We start from the raw sequence: 22657 nt of genomic DNA on the forward strand, positions 1-22657 counted from the left end.
AAGAATGGACACTGGTCCACAGAGAACCTGATTAGCTGCCACGCTGGCTGGATACCAGCCCTGGGAACACACAACAAACAAGGTACATCTTTCATAGAAGTACTAAGGTTGGATACCTGTATCCTTCTATCTAAGACACCAGAATAGGTTCTCTTTTTCTTGAGGTCCTTCTGCTTATACCTGCTTTTTGGGACCACAGTGCAGACCAAGGGCACTGCCAGTTCCTACATCTGGGAGGGCCTCCTTGTGTGCTTCCTGAGACCAAACCAAACAATTGCTCCTTTTGGTCCGCCATCTTAAGATGAGGAAAGGGTGCTCCCAGTCATTCAGAGGACTTTCCCATCAATAGTTTTGTCTGGACCTAAGAGCACTTTCATCTTTTTATGCCTTAGAAGTAAATAAATAAGTGTAATTTGAGGCCTCACCAAAGAAAAAAAAAAAAAGGAAGATAAAACCTCATACTTCTTGGGTCTCCTTAAACTCAATCTTTCTATTTGGACATTTTCACAATCGTTAACCTGGGAAATGATTTGACTTTTACTAAAGAAGTTTTAGGAGAAAGAACAATCCATTAAGAACCTTCGCTTCTTCACATAATGAATTAGAGCTTTTGCACAATGCTCAAGGTCCTTTTTACACATTACCTGTGAATGGAGGCAGGAACACAACTTTTATAAATTACCCAGTAAAATGTAGCTCATGCTTTTAACATAGGTGATCAATCTACAGGAGCTCATGTGCATCAGATGACCAGACAGCTGAATGTCTAGTAATGTTATGTCCCCTCTAGCAAAATGATGGCAATACATCTAACCTGTAGGCAGTGCGTGGCTTCAACGGTCCATCACAGAATTTTTGCTCATTGGGATCACATTTTCCACCCAGGCTCTCCATCTCTGCTCCAAGCTTAATGTTAAAACTCTTGGAGTTGCTGTCAAGACTTTCGGCACATTTGCTGGCAAAATAATTGGTCTGATACACTCGAATGGAGGCATTGTGCCTATATTCCATGTAGGAGGGCAGAGGGTGCTGTTGTTCTGGCTTCAGCTCATCACTGCCTGGAGGGAGAAAACCTACAGTGAGGGATTTTCTTGTGACTTCAATGATTCCATCTGGGTTCCTAAGGCTGCCTCCTCACCCACTATCTCTGATCATCCGCAGATTGCAGAATCTGTGATCTCAAAGGATGCTGTGAAATCCTCCCAGTGAAAATAATTTTAAAATAAATTATAAACAAAGTGTATATAAGCAAAATTATATATGTATACACACATGCCTACGCACACACGCATATATATATCATTTTTCTAGGAAATAAAATGTGTGTGAGAAGATAGTTCATTAAATCAAATGACAACGTGTTGTCATTTGATTTCAGAAAGTCGAACACTCCCCATCGTGAGTCAACCCACTCAATAAGCTTTCCACCTTGCCAATAACCATTGTAGCTGAGCTAATAAGGAAATCCCTATGACCTGGGAAATAAGGAAAAGATAAGAGAAATCAAGTCCAAGGCCAGAGCAGTTGCTCCACCAGCACGCTCCATGTGCCACGCCTAGTCTGATATCTGCTCCGGGTACAGCTCTGTTATCTTGAGTACAGGTTAATACTGGCTTGAATTTGGCCCCTCATGCAAAACACTTCCCAGAACTCTTCCCCTGTCCACCCAGCCTGTTGTGTGTTTTGGCACTGCAAACCAGTTTTGATGTTGGCTGGAGGAAAGCATCATTAGGAAGATAAATATTATGGAGATCGGATACCATTTACAATGAACTTCAAGAAGTAGTACGGTAGGGGTTCATCACATCTTAGACTCTTGTTTAATAAAATTTGCTCAAAATGAGTAGATCTTGGAGATATTATCTCGTTAGCAGTAGTTGAAAAGGAAAAAGCCTTCAGGATGAGCATATATGCTATAAATGACATTTATGTGAGATGGATTGTTATCTCAGACCACCAGGGGAGCACAGCCCATCTCTGTGGACATCAATAATTGAAATCCACATGGCTGGAGAACACAAGGCTGCTTTCTGGGGTGTGACTTCTTTTTGGTCACTGCCTTATATTCATGTAGTAAAACATTATCTTCGCTGCAGCCTACTTAAATCTAAGGTCTCTCAAGAGTTCATTAATTTACCTCCAATCATGAGGTGTGAGGAAATCCGAGATGCACCACTGACCCATGAAATCATTTAATTAATTATTCATGCCCCACTTTAGTACAATTAAATAAAATGTAAAAGCACATAGACCCAGTGAGACTAAAATATTATTTGGCTCCAGCATTTTTCAGGTTTAAAGTTTTCCACCACTCACAAATGGGTTAAAATAGTCAAGGATGCTTAAAAACTCATGTGCAGCACCTTAAACAATTTTGAAAACTAGAAGATATGTGAAATATATTAATGCCATTGCAGACACAAACAATCTATTTTGGAGAAATAACACACAAGATCTCAGTGGCAAATACATTTATGGACATGTGTGCTGCCCAAATGCAAGACTCCTGCAGGTGGTTGACAAATGCTGATACATATAATAAGCTCTAAAGGTCATCCTCAGTGGTTGTGTGGAATGTTGTCATAAGTATTACCTAGTATTTGCCTGGTCCATAGGAATTAGGTAGATATTAAATAATTAGTAAACTAGAGAATAAAACATACTATTGAAAATTCAGTAGACAAAGGAGGAATGCTTTTCATAATCATCTTTTCCCTCTTTCAAGATTTTAAATAATTTTCTGAATTGGTGGGTGTGTGTTGGTTGAGGTATTTGAAACAGGGAAGGGAAAAGACAGCTGAAGCATACTGCTGCTTCGTAGCAGACCAAGAGTAGTAAATAGGACTGAATGAGGAGCGAAGACAAATGAATGAGTCTATACAGGCAATGCACTTCCAGCAGTGCCTGGCACATAGTATGGGCTCAATAAATGATAGTATTGTTATCGTTGTTGTGGTTGCTATTATTATTATTCACTCATTTAATAATTAAACCCAGAAGATAATAGGTTTTTCTGCTGAAAGAGCCTTTGAACAATTTTTTTTGTTTTGTTTTGTTTTTGGTGTGTTACATCTCCCTGTATATAACAGACGTAGAGCGAATGATATAAAAAATGTTTTCTACCCTTAAAAACTTGTCACAGAAGGACCCCCACAGAGACCTTTGAGAAAGCAATCCTGTGTCTTAGTAGAGTGAATTCATGATCACTTACCATCAGCCTCTCTTACTACCACTGTGAAGTATTTCACAGCTCCATTGGTGTCGCTGAACCAGCTGCAGTTGAAAGTAAAGTTGATGGAAGATTTGCTAATTAGCACGTCCTTTTTATTCACACGAATATATGGAGGTGGAGGAGGAGGGCCTGGAATAAAGGAGGGAAAGGAACCATGAAGGGTCACAACTCTGCTTTTACATATAAACACTCAGCGAAATGATGGTTCCACTCACATCAGCGTGTGTGTGTGTTTAAAGCTTATAATCAAGAAAACCTCCTCTCCTGAAGGGAAGCAGGTGGAGGAAGTGATTTGCCAGTGGCACATTAAACATAATGGAAGAGGCAGCTCCTCAGCAGGGTTTCCTGAAGGTGTAGCATCAAATTGCTTAAAAGTTCCATTATAGCTCTAACTATATCAGACAAAGCGATGCATTTAAATAATAACTAATTCAAGATCTTTTACTTTAAGATCATTTAACTTGTTTGCTGCCAGGATACTTTACACAGAGAAACGTTTTCATTTCCTAGGGCCTTTTAGGGCCTCTTCTCTGAGTGATGACAAGATGCGCTAATGCGGAAGTGAACTGTATACAAGCGAATGGGGTGGCGGATGCGAGAGAGAACAGCGCGTGCTCAGTGCACTCTCCCAGGGACACTTACGGTCTATCATTGTGATAGTGCTGTCTTCAACCACCTCACTGGTCATACCAGCCGACTGCACTTTGATGGACACCAGGTATCTCTTATGGGGCACTAGCATCATAATATTGAGCAGAGATTTTTCTTTCTCCAACTTTCTGGAAAACTCAACTTCTTGAGTATCCATTTTCCGGCATTCGATGCTGTACCCATCAAAGTCAGAATCAGGAGGGATCCAAGAACAGGCAATGGCCGTGGAGTTCTGAGGCCGGCAATGCAGGTTTTGTATCTTGTCTGGCTCTAAAGGAGAGAAAGGGACACTTTTCACAACTCTGCGAGACACATTATTATTATTACGTGTTGTGCTCTTTTAGGTACAACTAGCTTGGAGAGCTAAATAAATAATTACCAAACTTTATTTGGATTATTTTTTAAGGAAAAAATTCTCATAGATCTCCAAAGGCATTTCTGCCTGCCAGCCCCCACTTTGAGAAACATAAAGAGCCAAAATGCTGTCCCTTTAGAAAATCACCAGGTGCCAGTGTGAAATACAAATGCACACGTGGGCACTAAAATCAAGTGGCAGAAGTCAGATAGAAGGTGGAACGGAGTAGATTAGAGGTCAAAAGTGCAGGTTGTCCTGCCTGAATTCAAATTCTGTTTACCACACATGTGCTGTTGCGCAACTTACTTAACAAATCCCTGCCCCGTTTGTAAAGTGGGGAACTTAAGATAAATGATACTCATACGGTTATTGTGACGATTCAACGAGTCGAAACATGCACAGTAACCTAGAACAGTGAATAGTATAGTAATCGCTCAATAAATTCTAGCTCTTATGATGAGGAAATCAAGAGTCAGCATTGCTGACCTGTTACCCTCTAGGCTCTGGCTTCTGTCCCCCTTTTGTTTTTGCCTGCTGCTCCCTGCTCACATGCCATGGCTCTGAAAATGCTTGTGGTCCCCCACATACTCCATGCTGTTCCATGCCCCTATGCTTATGGTTGTTCAGTTTCTTCTGCCTGACAGAGTGCCTGACCCAAGAAGGACTCAAGGAATTGTAGTTGATCTTATTTGTTGTAATTGACACAACAATGAGTAAAAGATTCGGTCTGAAAGAAAAGCACTTATGTGACTGTGCAGATTAATAACCAAACCCTCTAGGTTGCCCACCATCTCTAATTATATATGTATCTATGAAGCTAAACTATATGACTTAGATAAGTAATTTTTAAATTTTAATTTTAGCAGCTGAGCTATTTAAAAAATGAAAGTTCTCGGTTTCCCAACATGTAAAATCAGAGGTTCTGGTCTATGTTTTAAGTGTGTGTTAGGGTCAGGGGTGCTAGGGTGAGTGAGCTCCCAAAGACCTCCCTGGTCTTGCCCCGTTTTCTCAAAAATTTCCACAGAGCCTTCAGGCTCTGGAATAGAACTTGAAAACCTATGTCTAGACCACCTTATTTTGTTCCGGGAGTCAAAGACTTATAAAGGTTAAAATTTAGAAGCCTGCCCTTTGTTCTATTGACCATAGCACAGAATATAGTAACAATTCTCAGACAGTAATAATCAATGATGTCAGCTCATCAAAAAGGTTCGCAAAAACACTATATAATGTGGAGAGGGACTGAAAAAATAAGGTGAAAAACAGCTATGCTTAATCTTAAGAACACCAAACAGGAAAAACCATTCCATGGTCCCAGTTACAAATTTCATCCTTTCCCCTCTTCTCCACCTCCACCACCTCCCTAAATTAGAATCGTACTTTCATTCATAAACCTTATAGATAGGACTGGTTACATAATTTTAAGGACCCTCTGCCAAGTGAAACATGATGCACCTTGTTCCAAATACTATTAAGAATTTAAGATGGTGATAGCAGAGAATTAAACAAAGTGTGGGGCCCCTCTAAGCATGGGGCCCTGTGTGCCTGCATAGTCAATGACACCAGCCCTGTTTGCGGAATAGGTCATTCTTTCAGCTCAGGAAGAAACCACTACATAGGTGTTCTTCTGGGAACTATGTGTAGACCTAGTTGTCCCTCCCAGAATAGTACGCGTTGCTCTGATCTGGAACCCAACCTACCTTCCCCTGACACATGCTCTGTCAGAGGAGTCCTTGTCCTCAACACCACAACTTTGAAACGCTCAGCATCTGTGTACCACTGAATGAATTCCTGTTTCATGTCAAGGTCTACAAATGTCAGCTAAGTCACATGGGCTAGATAAAGATGATTTAGAAAAAAAAAAATCAACCCAAAGATTTTTCAGGATAAGGGAAGAATTCGCCTTTGAGGCAAGCAATATTTGTGTCTTTTCAAACATTAACTACTTGTTAATCTTTTGAACACCCTTCAAACCAAGTCACAGCTGAGATCATCTTCTCTTTCAGCCTTAGAGAAAGTCTTTTAAAACATCCGGCCTAAACGATAGTTATAATAATTCATGCAAAGAATTATATAGAAACTTGCTTCAACCTCTTCCCTCAGTGCCATCTCTCTCTCCTCTAAATCTCATCTGTCTTCCAAGACTCAGGTTCTGTCCCTATTCACTAAGAAATGAGTCCCCTACAAAGCACTTTCCTAGGGACCATCAACAGTAAGAGGTGACATTTGCCCTAACCTCTAGAAGGAAAAGGAGTCCAGAATAGCCATAAGACAAGGTAGAAAGGAGAATGTACCAGGAGAAAAGGGGAAAGATGCTGTGTGGCGTGACAGACAACTTTCTGCTGCTGGCATTAGTGGTGGGCGTGAGCTAGCAAAGGCTTTCTGGCAGAGATGACACCTCACCAAGATATTGGGAAAGGACATTTTAAGCAGAGAAAACCACGAACCCAGGCACCAAGGGTAGGGCGGGAAGCAGTGAGAAGGTGGATGGATGATCTAGAACTGCAAGTTATGTATCACGGCTGCAACGTATTTGTAATTGGGTAGTGGAATCATTTTACATGAGAATTAAACACTTCTGTTTTGTTTAATCCTCTTATTTCGGGTTTTCTGTTACCCACAGCCAAACCCAACCCTAACTAATGCCATCTTTCAAGTTCCATCAGCCATTCCTCATAAAATTCAGCACCAAGTAAGTCCCTCTGCATCCTGGTTGCTTTTCTCTTCGGCACGCCCCCTTTGGTAAATGCCTCTTTTAAATCCTAGCATCAAGAACTGAATACAATACTCCAGATGTAATATGACCTGCCCAGCCTCTACTGAGCTATCAAACTATGCACCTGTGAGTCAAATACACAGCCCACAATAAGAAACCGAAAACCTGCTCTGAGCTTGCTAAAATTCTTACTTCTTTTTTGCATGTTTCTCTTGACACACAACTATTTGATCCCGAACTGCTCTTTGGGCACAATATGGAGCACAAGTTACAATTTTTACAGCATTATTTATTAAATAAACAAAACAACTACTTGCTTAAATTTCTAATTTTCAACTACATATTTTATCAATAACCACTAACTATCTGATCTGATCTGATCTGATCCTAGAAGCTACATTTACTAGGTATTACTGAAAAATAAATATTTGGATTGAGGTTCTTATACTGAAAACCTTTGTTTTTTTAAGGTTTATTGCATCAATCCCCAAATGCCTTTGGGAATAAACTGACATATACTTTGTTGTTGAAATATTTTTTATCTTTAGGATTTACAGCAACATGCCCTAACTGATCCCTCTGCTTCTGGCTTGCCCCCTTTCAATCTATTCACTACACTGTTCCCAGAATGACTTTCTAAAGTGAAGATCTGATTATGATATCTCAGCCAAAAATCTTTCAGTGGCTCCAATTGATTGAAGATAAAGTTCAAAGTTGTTACTATGGCTCACAAGACATTTTATGACTTGATTTTCCTAATCTGCGCTTTTTATGCTCTGGCCAACTAAACTCCTTTCTGCTCCTCTCCCCTGTGTGGTCTTAGAATATTTTACTTTCTCTATCTGTAATATTCTCCACTTGGTGAATCTACTCTTTCCTTAGGTTTTGATTTCAATGTTTCTTCTTCCAGGAAGCTGCCTCGCATTGGGTCAGATGCCTCTGACATGGGTTCTATTGTGACAAATATTTCCTTCATCACACCTCAAATTATTTTAATGTAATTGTTTTAATGATAGTAGCTCCCACTCAATTGTAAGCTGCATGAGGGCAGAGATTATTTCTTTACTATTCACGTTGTTAGTGTTGAATGAACAGACCTATATACAGTTCTGCCTGAATTTTATCCAACCAATCCCCAGTAAAATATAGATTTAAACTACGCCCCATCATAGTAAGACATTACAACACATCCTCCTCGCTCCATCTGAAAACCAAAAGTAGCAAAACATGTCATACTTGTTCTCACAGATCCAAAAATTGGTCTGCTGTAGGTTTTCCAGGAATCACCGCTGACAGTTTTGACACTGAATTGATAGGATCTCCCTGGACGAAGACCATACACGATGCGTCCTTCCGATTTTCTGTTGCTGTAGGGGTTGAAGACCGTGATTGCATCTCTGGGTAACCACTGCAGCTCAAAGTCATCGTAGTCTGTCCAGTCTGGTGGTCCCTTCCAGGTGATGGCCAAGGATGTGTTTGCAACATCAGCAAATGACATAAGGCTGGGAGGACTTGGGGCTGTATGTAGGAGAAAGTAAAAAATCACTTCTATGCCATAACATATACAAATAAGAGAGCCGAGCAACATCAGGCACACTTTTAATGTACTTTGTAGGAAGAGATAATATGGTAATAGGAGCTTCGATTTATAGTGTTTACTACATATAAGGCAATGTCCTCGAGTGTTTTATGTATATTTTCTTTAATCTTCATAACCAGAGCTTCCTTACCAGGGTGCTGTGGAGCATGAGTGTGCCCCGAATGGGTTACAAGTGTGCAAATGGGTTTCATTCATCAGATTTGGGGATGTGAGGGCTGGAGCCCACAGACTATGTCCAATTGCAGATGGCCTTGTTCATTGACCTCAGGGTGGTGCACAGATATATTGTTATCTGCATGTGCCCAAGAAATAAGAAAAAAAATTTAGGAAGCACTGCTAATAGCAACACAATGATGATGTATATGATTATCTCCATTTTACCGATAAGAAAACTGAGGCTTGGTGATGCTCAAGGACCTGCTCATTTTCACTTAAGTAAGTGGCAGAGCTAAGTTAGGGACCTAGATCCTTTTAATCAAAGTCTGTTTTTCTTATCCACTGTACCACAGTGCCTTTCCAAGTTCAGGGGGTAGGTCATGGCACAGTGTTATTGATTTTTATTTCTCCTTATTAAAACCATAATTAAAACATGTTTTTGGAAGCCGCTTCCCACTAATACTTGGCCATTGGCAACTGGGCCTCTTACCTGTTCTGCTCTCCCCTGTGACCCTGTTGCTCAGATCTCCACTGTGAGTTACCACACACAGCATGTACTTCCTTCCAGGAACAAGGCCATGAAAACGCCACTCTGTCAGGTCCTTGTCTTTCCAGTTTTCCTTCTTTGTGCCATTGAAGTTATAGAGAATCAGCTCATAAAAGTCGAAGTCCCCAGGGGCTGGACTCCAGCTGAACCAGAGACTGTCTGTCGTGTTCCGATTTGATCCCTTGAGGTTACTCACCGCAGCTGGGACTTAAACAGAGGGAAAAACTTTACTGAAAACAAAACAAGAGCAGAGGCATTTTGGCCCACAGGTGAAAATATGAGCTATACTGGGCACATGGATGAGCAGTTCCTATTGCAGAGTCAGATCTTGCCTATATTTCAGGTCACTTAAGTATAGGGGCACGTGGTCTAAAGATGTGGCACAAATTAAAATAAAACAAATCACAGGTGGTTATATCTGCATACATGTACATGTACATGTGCCCGCCACATGTACTCTGATGAACATATAAAATAAAACCTTCAGAAATGATTAATTAAAACTGGTCAGATAGTTTATACCTTAGCTTATAAAAAGTCCCGAAAGTGTTTATAAAAGGTTCCAGCCCCTTCTAGTTGGACCCATCTTGCTCGTGGCCACTATCCCATACCTTCCCTTTCTGGGTCTCTTTACTGTCTCTCCATCCACTTTTAGGTCCTCAGTTCTCACATGCTCTTTCTTACCCAAATCTTTATTAGCAGTCACTTCTATTACTTTATAAATTAGTTATGCTAGCACCTGTTCCACAGGTATTTAAGCATCATCACTCTTTGGAGAGTGAAGATTGTTGTCTCTTTTTGGAGGAACCATAAATGTTAATGAGCAGATAAGGAAAGATATGCAGAGTGCAGACTGCCCTGGAAATGGTAATGTCTAGGCAAGTCTATTCATGGTTTAGGTTTATCTGCTGCTCTTTTTCATTCCTTTCAAGACAAACTGAGGACTTCTGCTGGATGCCTGGAATGTGCTCTTCACATGGCACCCCTCACCTTGAGGTGTCAGCAGAAACTCCTTCTCTGTCTAAAGTCGTTTCTTGTCCTGCCAAGTCGCTCTCTGACAGAAAGTACTGTTAATTTCCTTCATAGAATTTAAGGTATTCCAAAACCATCTCCCTTTAAAACCTGCTGTCCCTCCCCCTCCCCCTCTCCACAAACATAGAGCTCTGCTAGGTCAGGGCTTCGTCTTTCTTGTTCACTGTCAGATTCCTGCCGTGAGCCCAGTGCCTGGGACACAAGTGCACTCAAAAACTGTTGTCAAATGAGAAAACAAATGGAATAATAAAATGAGCTAATGGACTCGAGCTATGGAAGAAGAGTAGATGCAGTTTCTTATTTGCAGCCTAGAGAGATGTTTCTCTCTCATTTTTCTGGAACTCTCAGCGTTCATTTCATCAAGTGCCATGGTTTTGATTCACAGCAATCTTTGTTCATTGGTCCCCTTTGTAGTTGTCCTTCTCTGACCTGCCCTCTACTCTGTCTATTCCTTGTAGAAAGATGGAGGGCACAGCTTGAATTGAGCCATGATGGGTTACAACCCTCTTGCAAGTAGAGGAGCCAGATAATTTTTTTTTTTTTAACACCAAACCCCATGAGATAAACAAGTAGAGGCAACAGTGCAGAAGCCAGTGCAAAAACTATTCTGATATATAATCAAAGGTCTGATTTAGGGTCAAAAAGCCTGAAAGTTACAGATTTCATATAAAGCTCGATCCTGGATAGAACAGGAAACTAAGTACAAATCAAGGAAAAGCCAGTGTCTACTGTGACAATTTCTTTGCAATTCATTACTGCTTGGGTCCGGGTCTTACCTGTTCTACCGAATATGAAAGACTCGTTAGACAGCTCCCCACTGTGAGTTACAATCACCATTTTGTACATTCGGCCTTGTAGCAAGTTCTGGAAAGAAAATCTCTGAACTTGAGGGTCAACTTGAGCTCTGTCCTGAAGAGTTCGATCTGGGTTGTACAGAAAAATGTGGTACCAGTTGAGCTCTCCCTCTGAGGTGGTCCAGCTGAAGGACAGGTGTCTGGTAGAGTTCTCCGTGATCCTCAGATTGGTGACAGCTGCTGGGACTGGAAAGGTCGAGGAACAAGAGAGTGAGACTGAATTTTGGCACGTTCCTGACAAAGCCCAGCACTGACGCCTGGATGGACTCATTCAAACAGCACCTCAAAACATGTGGTCTCTACCTTTAAAAAATATTGACTTCATGTGGACCCCAAAGCAAGGAAATCTGAATATTGTGAATTATCGATACTGAAACAAAACTACAAAGAGAACAAAGAAAACTAGTAATGGAAAAGTGTCTTCAAAGACCCTTTTTGGGTACAGAATAAATGTTAATCTGACCCGTGTGACTAAACGTGTTTTTCCAATTCTAAGAGCTATATCAGAGATCAAAAAACTAGCTCTGAATGCCATCTGAGAGCTAAGTAATGGCCATCTGTAGGAAGGGCTGTGAGGAGAAGAAAACGGGTGGGAAAGAAAGGGAAAAGCAGATAGAAAGGGGAAATTAGATTCAGGGATATGAGAAAGAGAAGCAAGAGGAAAAGCCAAAACTCTTATGTTTTTAAAAGTTTTCATTAGGATTTTGCAACCCCTTTGGACTTTAGAGCTACCTGTTAGCAAGGTGGTCAAGTGCCAACAGAAATGACCTGCTTCAAAACTGTTGGCACAGATGCTGCCTGTTTTTGCAGAACTATTAAGATGCTGGTGGAAATAGAACAGGACATCTGTCTCCATCTCTCCTTGGTTCTCTTCTCTCTACTCCAAATACTTTCTCAGGCTCTTTTGATTTCTTCCTCTCCTAATGCCAGGCCTTCAAAAGTTGGTATTTTCCATGGTTCCACCTTTTGTGCCCTTCATATCCCCTAATGCTTTATTACTGTGATCTGAATGTTTGCATCCCCCTAAATTCATATGTTGAAACCTATTACCCGAGTTGATCGTACTAGGAGTTAGAGCCACTGGGAGGTGATTAGGCCACGAGGCTTGAGTCCTCCTGAACAGCGTTAGTGCCCTAAAGAGAGGCCCCAATGAGCTCTCTCCTTCAGCCACACGAAGACTGTGAGAAGGTGCTGTTCATGAATCAGAAAGCAGTCTCTCACCAGATACCAAATCTGCTGCTGCCTTATCTAAGACTTCCAGCCTCCATAACTGTGAGAAATAAATGTGTGTTGTTTAAGCCACTCAGATTGTGGTATTTTTCTTATAGTAACCTGACCAGACTAAGATATGAAGTTAAGTAGAATTTTTGTCCAAATCTTTATCTTCAGTTTATCTTTCTGAACTTGGGCCCATATTTTCCATTACCTATGATCACCTCTCTCTGAAAGTCATTCAGACATCTCAAACTCAGTCCAGAACTGAACCCTGTATATTTCTCCTTGAAACTCTCTCCTCCTGCTTTTTGTATCTCAATTAATGGCTTATCTTCTACTAGACACTCCAGGTAGAAGAAACTCTGGAACCTTCTGTTCCTCTTCCTATACTCCACTCAGCCACCAAGTGTCATCTTATGTAATGTGCAAGTATTTCTTGACTATATCTGCTGTTCTTCATCAGGGCCTCTGCGTTAGTTTAACTTTTGGCCCTTATCATTTCTTCAACTGTAATTGTCTCATATCCCCATTACCTTTCTGACCACATCCCCCAACTTTGTTCTCACTCACTCTGCTCTGGCTATTTTGACCTCTTTTTCCTCCAAACAGAGGATCTTCGCATCTCAGGATCTTTGCCTTGCTGTGCACTCTGGGTGGGGATACTCTTCCCCAGGTATCACTATGAGCCTTTTTTCACTTCTTCCATATTTTTACTGAAATGTCGCCTTCTCAGCAAAACTTTGAAGACTCTACAATCTAAAATTTTAAGACTTGCTATCTCACTTTCCTGCTTTAATTTTCTCTTTGATATTTATTATCATCTAACATTTTTTATTTACTTATTTTGTTATTGCTTTCCCCCCCTACTAGAATATAAGCTTCATGACCATGAGAGTTTGTTTTATTCAATTCTGTGTATCCAGCATCTATCTAGGACAGTTTGTAGCACATAGTAGGTCTTCAATAATGAATGAATTAATGAATAGGTCTCCTGACCTCTGATCTCTTCTCCATTCAATCCATCTCATTGTCATGTGATTTATTTTTTTTAAGGTACAGATTTTTATTACAAAACAGTCGCTCTCTGGCTGAAAAACTTTTATTGCCTCCTCACTGCTTACAAGATGAAAAGTAAACTAGGGAAGGCACACTAGACACTCTCTAATCTGGCCCCAACCTGCCTTTCAAGCCTCATTCTCCATCCTGCAACATACACTTCAGCCACCCACAAAATCTCACTGTTCCTTCTCACACCTTTTTGCTTGGCACAGGATAGTGTGTCTGCACAGGGTGTCTGTCTACCTTTTTTCCATGTGAAGTGTTTTATCCTTCGTGACAGTACTGAAATGTCACTTTTATGAAGACTTACCAATTCCACCCAATCTCCATGCTCCCTTTGATGTTGGATATTCTTCTCTTATATAAAACCCTTATCACGATGTATTGTCATTATTTGTTCATGTGTCTGTCTCCCACACTAGTCAGTCAGCTTTTCCAGGACAAAAAGCATGCCTAATGCATCTTTATGTCCCTATAGCCATCACCCCCCCTTTCAGACCTAGGTACTTAATAAATAAGCAATCAATTAGACCAGTGTTGTTGTCTGAATAATGGTCCCCAGAGATGTTCCTGTTGTAATTCCCAGAACCTATAAATTTATTATTTATGTGGTAAAAGGGACTTCGTAGATGTGATTAAATTAAGGGCCTTGAGACTGGGAGCTTATCTTGGATCGTTCTGGTGGTGACCAATGTAATCACAAGAGTCAAAAGATGGAAGAGGGAGGCAAAAGTGCAAAGGAGATATGGTGACAGACACAGAGGTTGGAGTGATGCCATTGCTGGAATGGCGCCATGAGCCAAAGAATGTGAGTGGCCTTTAGAAGCTGATAAAGGCAATGGATGCATTCTCCCCCTGAAGTCTCTAGAAGAAACATGTCCTGCTGACACCTAACTCCTTGATTTTAGCCTGATAAAACCTATTTTCAGATTCTGACCTCCAGAACTATGAGATAATAAATTTGTGTTGTTTTAAGCTGCTAAGTTTGAGATAATTTATTATAGCACCCATAGGGAACTAATAGAGCCAGTTTTTATGAAAAATCTAAACCGGAGTGTGGCAGGCTGAAAGCTCAGTGAACAGGCCGACTGACAGGGAAGTGGTAAATCATGGAGAATTTTCCTATCGTGTCAAGAAGTATACATTGTCTCCCAATTTTGCTTCATCCCTCTGAAACTACTGTTCTTAAGGAATAGCAGACAAGGAGATATCTCACAGGAAATAATAAGCTGTTTGAATTACCTGTTCGGCCTTCGGTTTGGGCTTCCTTGCTAAAGAGGCCTCCACTGACAGTTAGGATCTGTATCTTGTATTTTTTTCCTGGAGTTAGGTCTTCAAACTTGTGCTGCTTAGTGGTGGCTGGCTCTGATGTATTACTCAGAAGGACCCCATTTTCATTTAGAAGCAGGATATCATATCTTTCTGCCACGCCAATGGCTTTTTGCCAACTTACTATTAAGGAATGACTGCTGTAAACATTGTCTGCAATGATTCCCTGGACAGATGCTGGGACTGCAAAAAAACAAAAAGAAGCGAGTTTCATCACTCAGGGCAAAGTAACCAATTGAGAAAAAAATGCTTCTAAATCAATTTCAGATAGAAGACGATGCTTCATTGTTGCATTGACACTTTCCGCATACCCATAGGAGAAAATATTTCTTGACCTTAATTATCTGAAGAACTGCTTTGCTTCTCTATTTTTTTCTCTGAATTTGGGCAGGATCTTGAAATCAAACATGTAGAAAAATTAGTGAAAGCGAAGCTGATAAATATGCAGAGTGATACATAACCATATATCTAGAAAGTGGAAGAATGCTGAACAAACTTACATTCAATGAATATAGTTCGGATGACTGACCTATGTTGCTTATTTGGGTTTTCATTCCCACGATTAACTCAAGTCAAAGCTTCAAGCCTATATATGACCTAAACAGTTGTATATAAGTGTTTGTACTATGGTTCCTAATGTGAAAGGCAAAATAGCATTATTTGTTTATAATGTTTTCTATCCTAGGCTCCTATTTTTTCTCATTCTACATAATCTCCTTAGGAGATCTCATCCACTCCCATGGTTTAAATTGTTACCCATACGGTGATGACTCCCAAATTTGAACTTTCAGTTCAGATCTGTCTTCTACTTTTGCAAACGACATCTCTCTGGAAGTTCCATAGATGCCCAACTCTCAAGATGCCCAAATCGGACTCCTCATCTCCTTCCTATAACTTCCTTATTGTTATTGCCCTTTATCTCTCTCTCTTGGTCCACGTCAGAAATGTGAGTTGTCACTCTCACCCTTCTACACAGAATTAATTATGAGTCTTATAAAATTTCTGTCTCCTACGTCTTATTTCTCTTGCATCTCTCCACTTCTCTCCTCTACTGACACTACCCTAGGACAGTATCATCTCTCACATACATTACTGCAAGTCTCTTGATCAGTTCCCTTGATTTCTTACCTCTCACTGTTTCAAACTGCACACTGTATCTGGCACATTCTCATAGAATGCCCATGCCGATGGCCCTTCAATGGCTGTCCATAATTCTACATAACTTAATAAGGTGTACAAGGCCCTTCCCAATTTGACCCGTCTACTCACTCGGCCACATGGCTCACTGTGAGTAGACGGGTCAAACTGGGAATATTCTAGCATATTAAGCAGCATGTGGGTCCTCAAATGTGCCAAGCTTTCACCTCGAGGCCTTTGATTTTTCTTTTGCTGCAACCAAGTCAACATAAACTTCATCGGGATAACTTCTTAGAGTCTGTTTAAATGTTACTCCTCTTGGAAGCCTTCCCTGACTCTTCCTCTTTGCTCCTATAGCACCCTATAATTACTTCTATTTTAGCACTTAACCATGTCATACTGTAATTGTCTTTTAACATCTCTGTCTCCTTCACAAAATATAAGATTCTTGAGATCAGGGGTTTTATTTTGCTATTGAATTCTCATTTTCTAGCATATGGTTGGATATACACACACACACACACGTGCGCACGCGTGCACACACACAACACACACACACACACACACACACACACACACACACACACACGATACATTGTAGGGCCCAGACCCCGCAACTAAATAAATGGTAATGAGAAAGAAAGATATCTAATAAGTACCGTTTCACAGTAGAGAGAGCATGAGATTTGGAGCCAGACAGACTTAGATTTAAATTATAGCTCCAGATCTTATTATACGTATCTTTGATAATGTTTCATAAACTTTCTCAGCTGTACTTTCCTCATCTGTAAGATGGAGATAATCATCTCTACTATGTAGTGTAACTAGAAATCATTTCAAATGCTTGGTATGTAGCAGGTGCTTGTGGATTATTTTTGTTTTGAAAGTAATATATTTATGGGAATATTAATGTAAATAAACATATATTATTCATTTATCTGTTACTTGTTCTTCAGCTATCACAGGTGAGGTAGATGGCAGAGGTATATATATTTTTTTTAAAAACAAATTTTGAAAAAGGGGTGAAATTTTGAAAAATGCATATATATACATAGACATGTATATATATGTGTGCTTGTTAAAAATTTACATCCTTTAGCAAATTTAATAAAAATTTATTCAAATGATTTGGTTCCTAATAATCTTTCTTTTGTTTTGAAAATCTCTATTAAGAAAGGAAATGCAAAGAAAAACCATGAGAGGCTGTTGAAATCATACTGAAATGTATAAATTTAGGTGGCTTTGAATTTGGATATTTTCGATTTGTGACGAGCCAAGCCCATTCATTGTTCCATTATGGAGAACAATTTGGCCCTTCTCCAGGTGGACTCTTACCTGTCCTCCCGCGCGCTTCTATCTGGTTCGTCAGGGACCCGCTGACTGAGGTAATCACAATCTGGTACTGTTCCCCAGCCTCCAGTCTGTGAAACGTGTGCTCAGAGACATGCTTGGGGACGGTCTGAAACTCGACCTTTTGATTCTTCTTGAACACTGATACTGTGTAGGAATCAACATCTCCTCCACCAGGAGTCCAGTTAACCGTCAGGCTGTCTGTCGCCCCATTGGGAGAAATGTGAACATTTTTGACAGCGCTAGGAACTAAAAGTGAAAATAAATGTAAAAGTCATCACTTAGAGAATGAACTGTGAAAATTTCAACCAAAGTTTTTGCGCTTCTTATATTTTGGCATCTACTAAAAGAATACACACGAAAAAATAATGGTATCAATTTATCATCTTTCTCTGACTCTTCTGCCTGAACTGAAGTTAATGGAGGAAGTTTAGAGGGACATCACAGCCAGTGAGTAGAAATGAACAATGCTAATAATAGAGCCAGGGGCTAGTTGGATTGCCTTGGTCTATGTTTTGGTTCTCATTTACTAGCTGTGGGACTATGGGCAAATTAATTAACCACCGTAAGTTTGTTTCTTCATCTGAAAAATAATAATAATAATAATAATAATAATAATAATAATAATAATAGTAGTAGTAGTAGTAGTAGTAGTAACCAGTCCACAGAGTTGTGAAAATTGAATAAAATGTATGTGTAAAGTGCTTTGTTGTGGGTCTGGTTCATGGTAAACTGTCAATTTAACTATTATAAGCATTAACTATTATAGCAATACTACTAATAGAGTTCCAAAGAAGTGAGAAATTTATACTTAATATATGGAGAAATTTATACTTAACCTGTATGCCTCACAGCACCAATTATTCACATCGATTCAACAGTATTTCTCAGAAAGCTTTACTTACCTTCCCTACATCGTACTTTACTTTCGTTAATCCAGCTTGGACAACGTCTTCGTCATGATCAAGATAGGCTTCTCCCTTCCTGCCATTTCTCTTTCATACTTCCATATCCTTAAGCAAAATGCCTGGCTACCCAACCTGCTAAATACAGTTGACCCTTGAACAGCACGGGGGTTAGGGATATAGACTCCACCTCTGTGCCATTGAAAAGGTCTATATAATTTTGACTCCCCCAAAACTTCACTACTAACAGCCTACTATTGACTGGAAGACTTACCAATCATGAACAATAGATTAACTCATATGTTTTATGTTATGTGTTTTATACTATATTCTTACAATAAAGCTAGAGAAAAAATGTTATTAAGAAAATCATAAGGAAGAGAAACTATATTTACAGTTCTGTACGGTATTTATTGATACTGTAAGTTTATGTTGTCTGTTTAAAAGATGAATCGTCTATCAGTACCTACATCAATATTCTATTATATGATACGAAACACTGCAGATGTTACATGTATTACTAACACTAGATGTCAAAAATGAAAAGATGTGAAACTCATACTTATTTACAGATATAATGATTTATGCATCGATTATGAAGCAGCAAATATGCTGCTTTTATGGTAGCCTAGTATAATCTATACAATTGCTTCACAGTAGTAAGAAAATCAAAAAATTTTTCAATATAGTTATTGAAAAAAATTTGCATTTAAGTGGACTCACACAGTCCAAGGTCATGTTGTTCTAAGGCCAACTGTACACCACTATAACTAGTCAGGTTCAAGAGCCGTATTTCTAATTACCCGTGAAGCCCTCAATGAAGGCTGACTGCTGTACATCTCCACTGATCGTCAAGACAAGAATTTTATACTGGCGCCCTGGTGTTAGGGAGGTGAATCGATACTCGGTTGCGGTATTTACAAGGTGAAAAGGAGGAAATACTTTCATGTCATTGAAGAGCAGCTGAATTTCATATTGGTCCACATCTCCGTCAGCTCGTGACCAAGTCACCTGAAGGTCCTCAGTGCTTCTATTCCGCAACATTAGATCCTTAACAGCCTCTGGGACTAGGAAGAAATATTAGAAGACACTTCAGGAAAATGACTGATCAGAGTTTACCTACACAATAATTTATGAATCACATTCAAGGAACTGGCAAACATCTCCTTTCCCAAATAAACTACTTAAACTACTTCATGCATAATTAAACAAGAAAAATTGGAAGCAACTGTTAAAATTGTAATTTTTTCCTAACATAAATCTTAAATGATAAATGTTAGTAGAATATAATTATAAATGAGTTACGATCTCAATAGTAAGATAAAACAAAAAGTCCAGAACTTTAAATGTCACAATGCAGGAGGACAGGGAAGAAAAATGGGACATTCAGCCTTCTTGCTGGCCCACTATGCTTGCTTTTATCTCCCAATAAATATTCTGTAATTATAGGCCATGGCTTGGCTGAATGATGTTAGCTCCAAGTGAGACTTACTGGAAATTTATTTACTGATAAGTAAGTAGAGAAAATTCAAGGTTCAAATAAATTATTTCCTCAATGACCTTCAAGTCCCAACCAACCATCAAATTTTGCAATCTTTCCACTTACTTGTTCTCCCACTCCCTTGTTCACTGGCTTCATAGTGTCCACTTTTTGTACTAACAGTGACACTGTACAACCGTCCAGGGACTAGCTTAACAAATACACACTCATTTTCAGACTTGGGAATGATTTTCTTTTGAATGAAGTTGTTTTTGTTTTTAATGGTAATTTCGTAGTGATCAAAGTCTCCAGTTGCATGCACCCAGGATACCTTTAAAGAGTCACTCCTGGCCGAGTTGCTAATACTGACTCCCTGGACCTTGTCAGGCACTGAAAAAGAGAACAGAGAACAGCTAAAGATTTGCTAATTCTTAGTGAGCAATTGATCAGAGATGATAACCTGGAACAAGAAGAGAAAGTGAGTAGATTTTTATTGTGTACATTTAAAAGAAAAATCTTAGACCTTTACATCACAAATTGTTGGCGGGGCAAAGATTGTTATACTAGCTGAAGTGATTAAATGGGTCTTTTAACAGAACCTGATGAATTGATTCTAATCTTATTGTTAGCCTATACAAAAATGTCATGTACAAAATGGAACATTAAACAAGATAACTGATGATTAATATGAATGATGGGGATGATATTAATACTTCCAGCATTCCTTGGTGATTCAAGAAATGATGAAAAGTCATCAAAAAGAGTCTAAACAATCCAAAAGAGAAACAGAAGAGAGAGCACATGCAGTTAATTAATACATGAAGAGATGTCCAACATCATTGGTGATCAAGGAAATGCAAGTCAGGGCCATGGCAAAATACCATTTTACATCTATTTGACTGGCAAAATTTAAAAATCTGATAAAACCAAGTGTGAGAGAGAATGCTCATCCACAGGAGATTGGATGAATGAACTGGTATATAGCAGTCATAATTAATTTCTTCTTAACTCAAAACAAAAATATGGGTTACTTGCCTTTTACATTAAAACACAAAATATGGATAAATCTTATCGATATACTATTAAGTGAAAAATCTAAGTCCCCAAAGATTACATATTGCCTAAAAAAAAATACCTTTTCCAAAATAATGTTAAAACAACTAAAAATTTAAAAACCCATAATTTTAGGATTACATTGATAATAAAAAATGCATGATGGAAAGCAAGAGAAATGAAAATAGGAGTCAAGCTGATGGTAACCTTAGGATGGTTTAGTGGGGTGGGAACCATATGATTTGATACAGATTATTGTCAAGTTCCTAGTATTTATTTTGGGCAGTGGTCTCTCATGTACATATTAAATTATTAAAAATAATTAATTATCTAAATTAAATTAAATGCCTAAAAAAAAAAAAGTAGCAAGTGATGCATGATTTTCTGAAGGAAGAATTGTGATTAATCCTATTTATCTGAGGTTCCCCCATACATATATAAACAAACAAACAACTCTGTGTATCTGTGTTTTTTTTCTCATTTTATCAATTGATCTCTCTATAAATAAATGCTCATTAACAGGGACACTTTAAAATAAGAGCATAAGATTAAGGATATTCTAAATTTTCATTTGGAATTGTATTTTAATTCAACAGTAGGCCATAGATTCATTACTATTTGGCTATAACTGGATATTATAAATATAAATGAGAAGGAGCACTGGAAAAAGGTACAGACTCAGATCCAGGGTACTAAACTCCTATCCCAGCACTAGTGTGTCCTCTAGGTCTGTGCTGCCTCTTTCTGTGTTTGGTATATGTTCAGAGATTTCTGCTCTGATCACATGCTGAGCCTATGTCTAAGTTCTCTTCCACCGTGTTGTAGAATTTAGTCATCACATGGTTAAGGAGAAGAAATTCTGAAGTGATGTTGTATGCATGGGCCAAGGACGGTCAATGATCCAAGCAATTTACTGAAGGCAAAGCAACTATTAGAGGAAGAAACACCAAGCTGAATACCACGCTAAGTCAATAAAGGGCCCTCCAGGTGAAACTGGAGGTAATTTGTGAGACTTGCCTTGCTTCACAGTGAGATGATGTGATACAGAATTAGAAATATTGACATTTTCACCCAAAATGTAGAACAAGAACATTAGAAAAGGAAAATGGCATTGAGACAATCAGCCGAAATCAACAAGATGACAACTCAGACACGACTCTCCAGTTAAACTGCTTTGTCAGGGGTAATGGTTTGCCTTGATTAGTCATGTGCCAAATCCAAGTTCATGCTGGTAAAGAGTCAAGAAGGTGCTTTGAAAAAAGGATTGCTTTTCTTGCATTGAAAAAAACCTTAGCAAAAGGCCTTGCAATATGAAATGCCATATGGATAGAAAACATTCATGAGTTGACATAGATCCTTTAATTTTTGGTGACTTTCAGGCTGCAAGTTGATCAACATAAGACACTGCCATAAGGCTGCTTTGGAAATCTGCTTTTCAGATCTAAGTCATTGTGATTATCAGAATAATTAGACTTGAAATCATTTGAGGGTAGCAAATAGCTCTATGTCCCTGACTATGATGGGGTATGATGCAGTGGAAATCGCACTGGAGCTAGGATTAGCTTGACTACTGGTCAGCCATATGACCTTGGAGAAATTAGTTTCTTCCTGGGACTTTATCTCCAAATGAGAAGACATTAAATCGTTCTACAGATGCTAGAATGATGTAACAATGTAAATCAATGGTTCTTAAAAGTTTTTGAAGTTGCAGAAACAATCAGAATTTAATAAAAAACACTCTCTCCTCATCCTCCCCCGCAAATGTACATATCTTCCCTACCCCCAAGAACTACACAGACAATATCAAGGGTTACTACATTCCTAAAGTCTATTCGTAAAGCACCAGGTGAAAATCCCTGATCTAAGTGATTTCTGAGTTCTCATTCATCAAACCTTTATTGAGTGCCCACTAGGCTCCAGACTCTGTGCTAGGTAGTAAGATGTTGTCAGTTGTCTCAAATCCTTACAGAAAAACTGACATTTTTAAAT

General features: G+C 39.2%; 1 protein-coding gene across 2 annotated transcripts in view; it reads right to left on the bottom strand.

Moving 5' to 3' along the window:
- PTPRB (protein tyrosine phosphatase, receptor type B) overlaps window positions 1-22657 on the bottom strand; it is a 102860-nt gene that overhangs the window by 27627 nt on the left and 52576 nt on the right. For both annotated transcript variants that reach the window (XM_015598429.2, XM_006923737.3), the window contains 10 exons: window positions 19742-20005; window positions 18939-19202; window positions 17216-17479; window positions 14657-14926; window positions 11063-11326; window positions 9198-9461; window positions 8188-8469; window positions 3875-4153; window positions 3212-3361; window positions 815-1058 (listed from right to left, as the gene is read on the bottom strand). In XM_015598429.2, coding sequence (XP_015453915.1) covers window positions 815-1058; window positions 3212-3361; window positions 3875-4153; window positions 8188-8469; window positions 9198-9461; window positions 11063-11326; window positions 14657-14926; window positions 17216-17479; window positions 18939-19202; window positions 19742-20005 — 2545 coding nt within the window. The remainder of the gene's footprint in view (window positions 1-814; window positions 1059-3211; window positions 3362-3874; window positions 4154-8187; window positions 8470-9197; window positions 9462-11062; window positions 11327-14656; window positions 14927-17215; window positions 17480-18938; window positions 19203-19741; window positions 20006-22657) is intronic.

The sequence above is a fragment of the Pteropus alecto genome, unplaced genomic scaffold (genome assembly GCF_000325575.1).
Source record: "Pteropus alecto unplaced genomic scaffold, ASM32557v1 scaffold76, whole genome shotgun sequence".
NCBI lineage: Eukaryota > Metazoa > Chordata > Mammalia > Chiroptera > Pteropodidae > Pteropus > Pteropus alecto.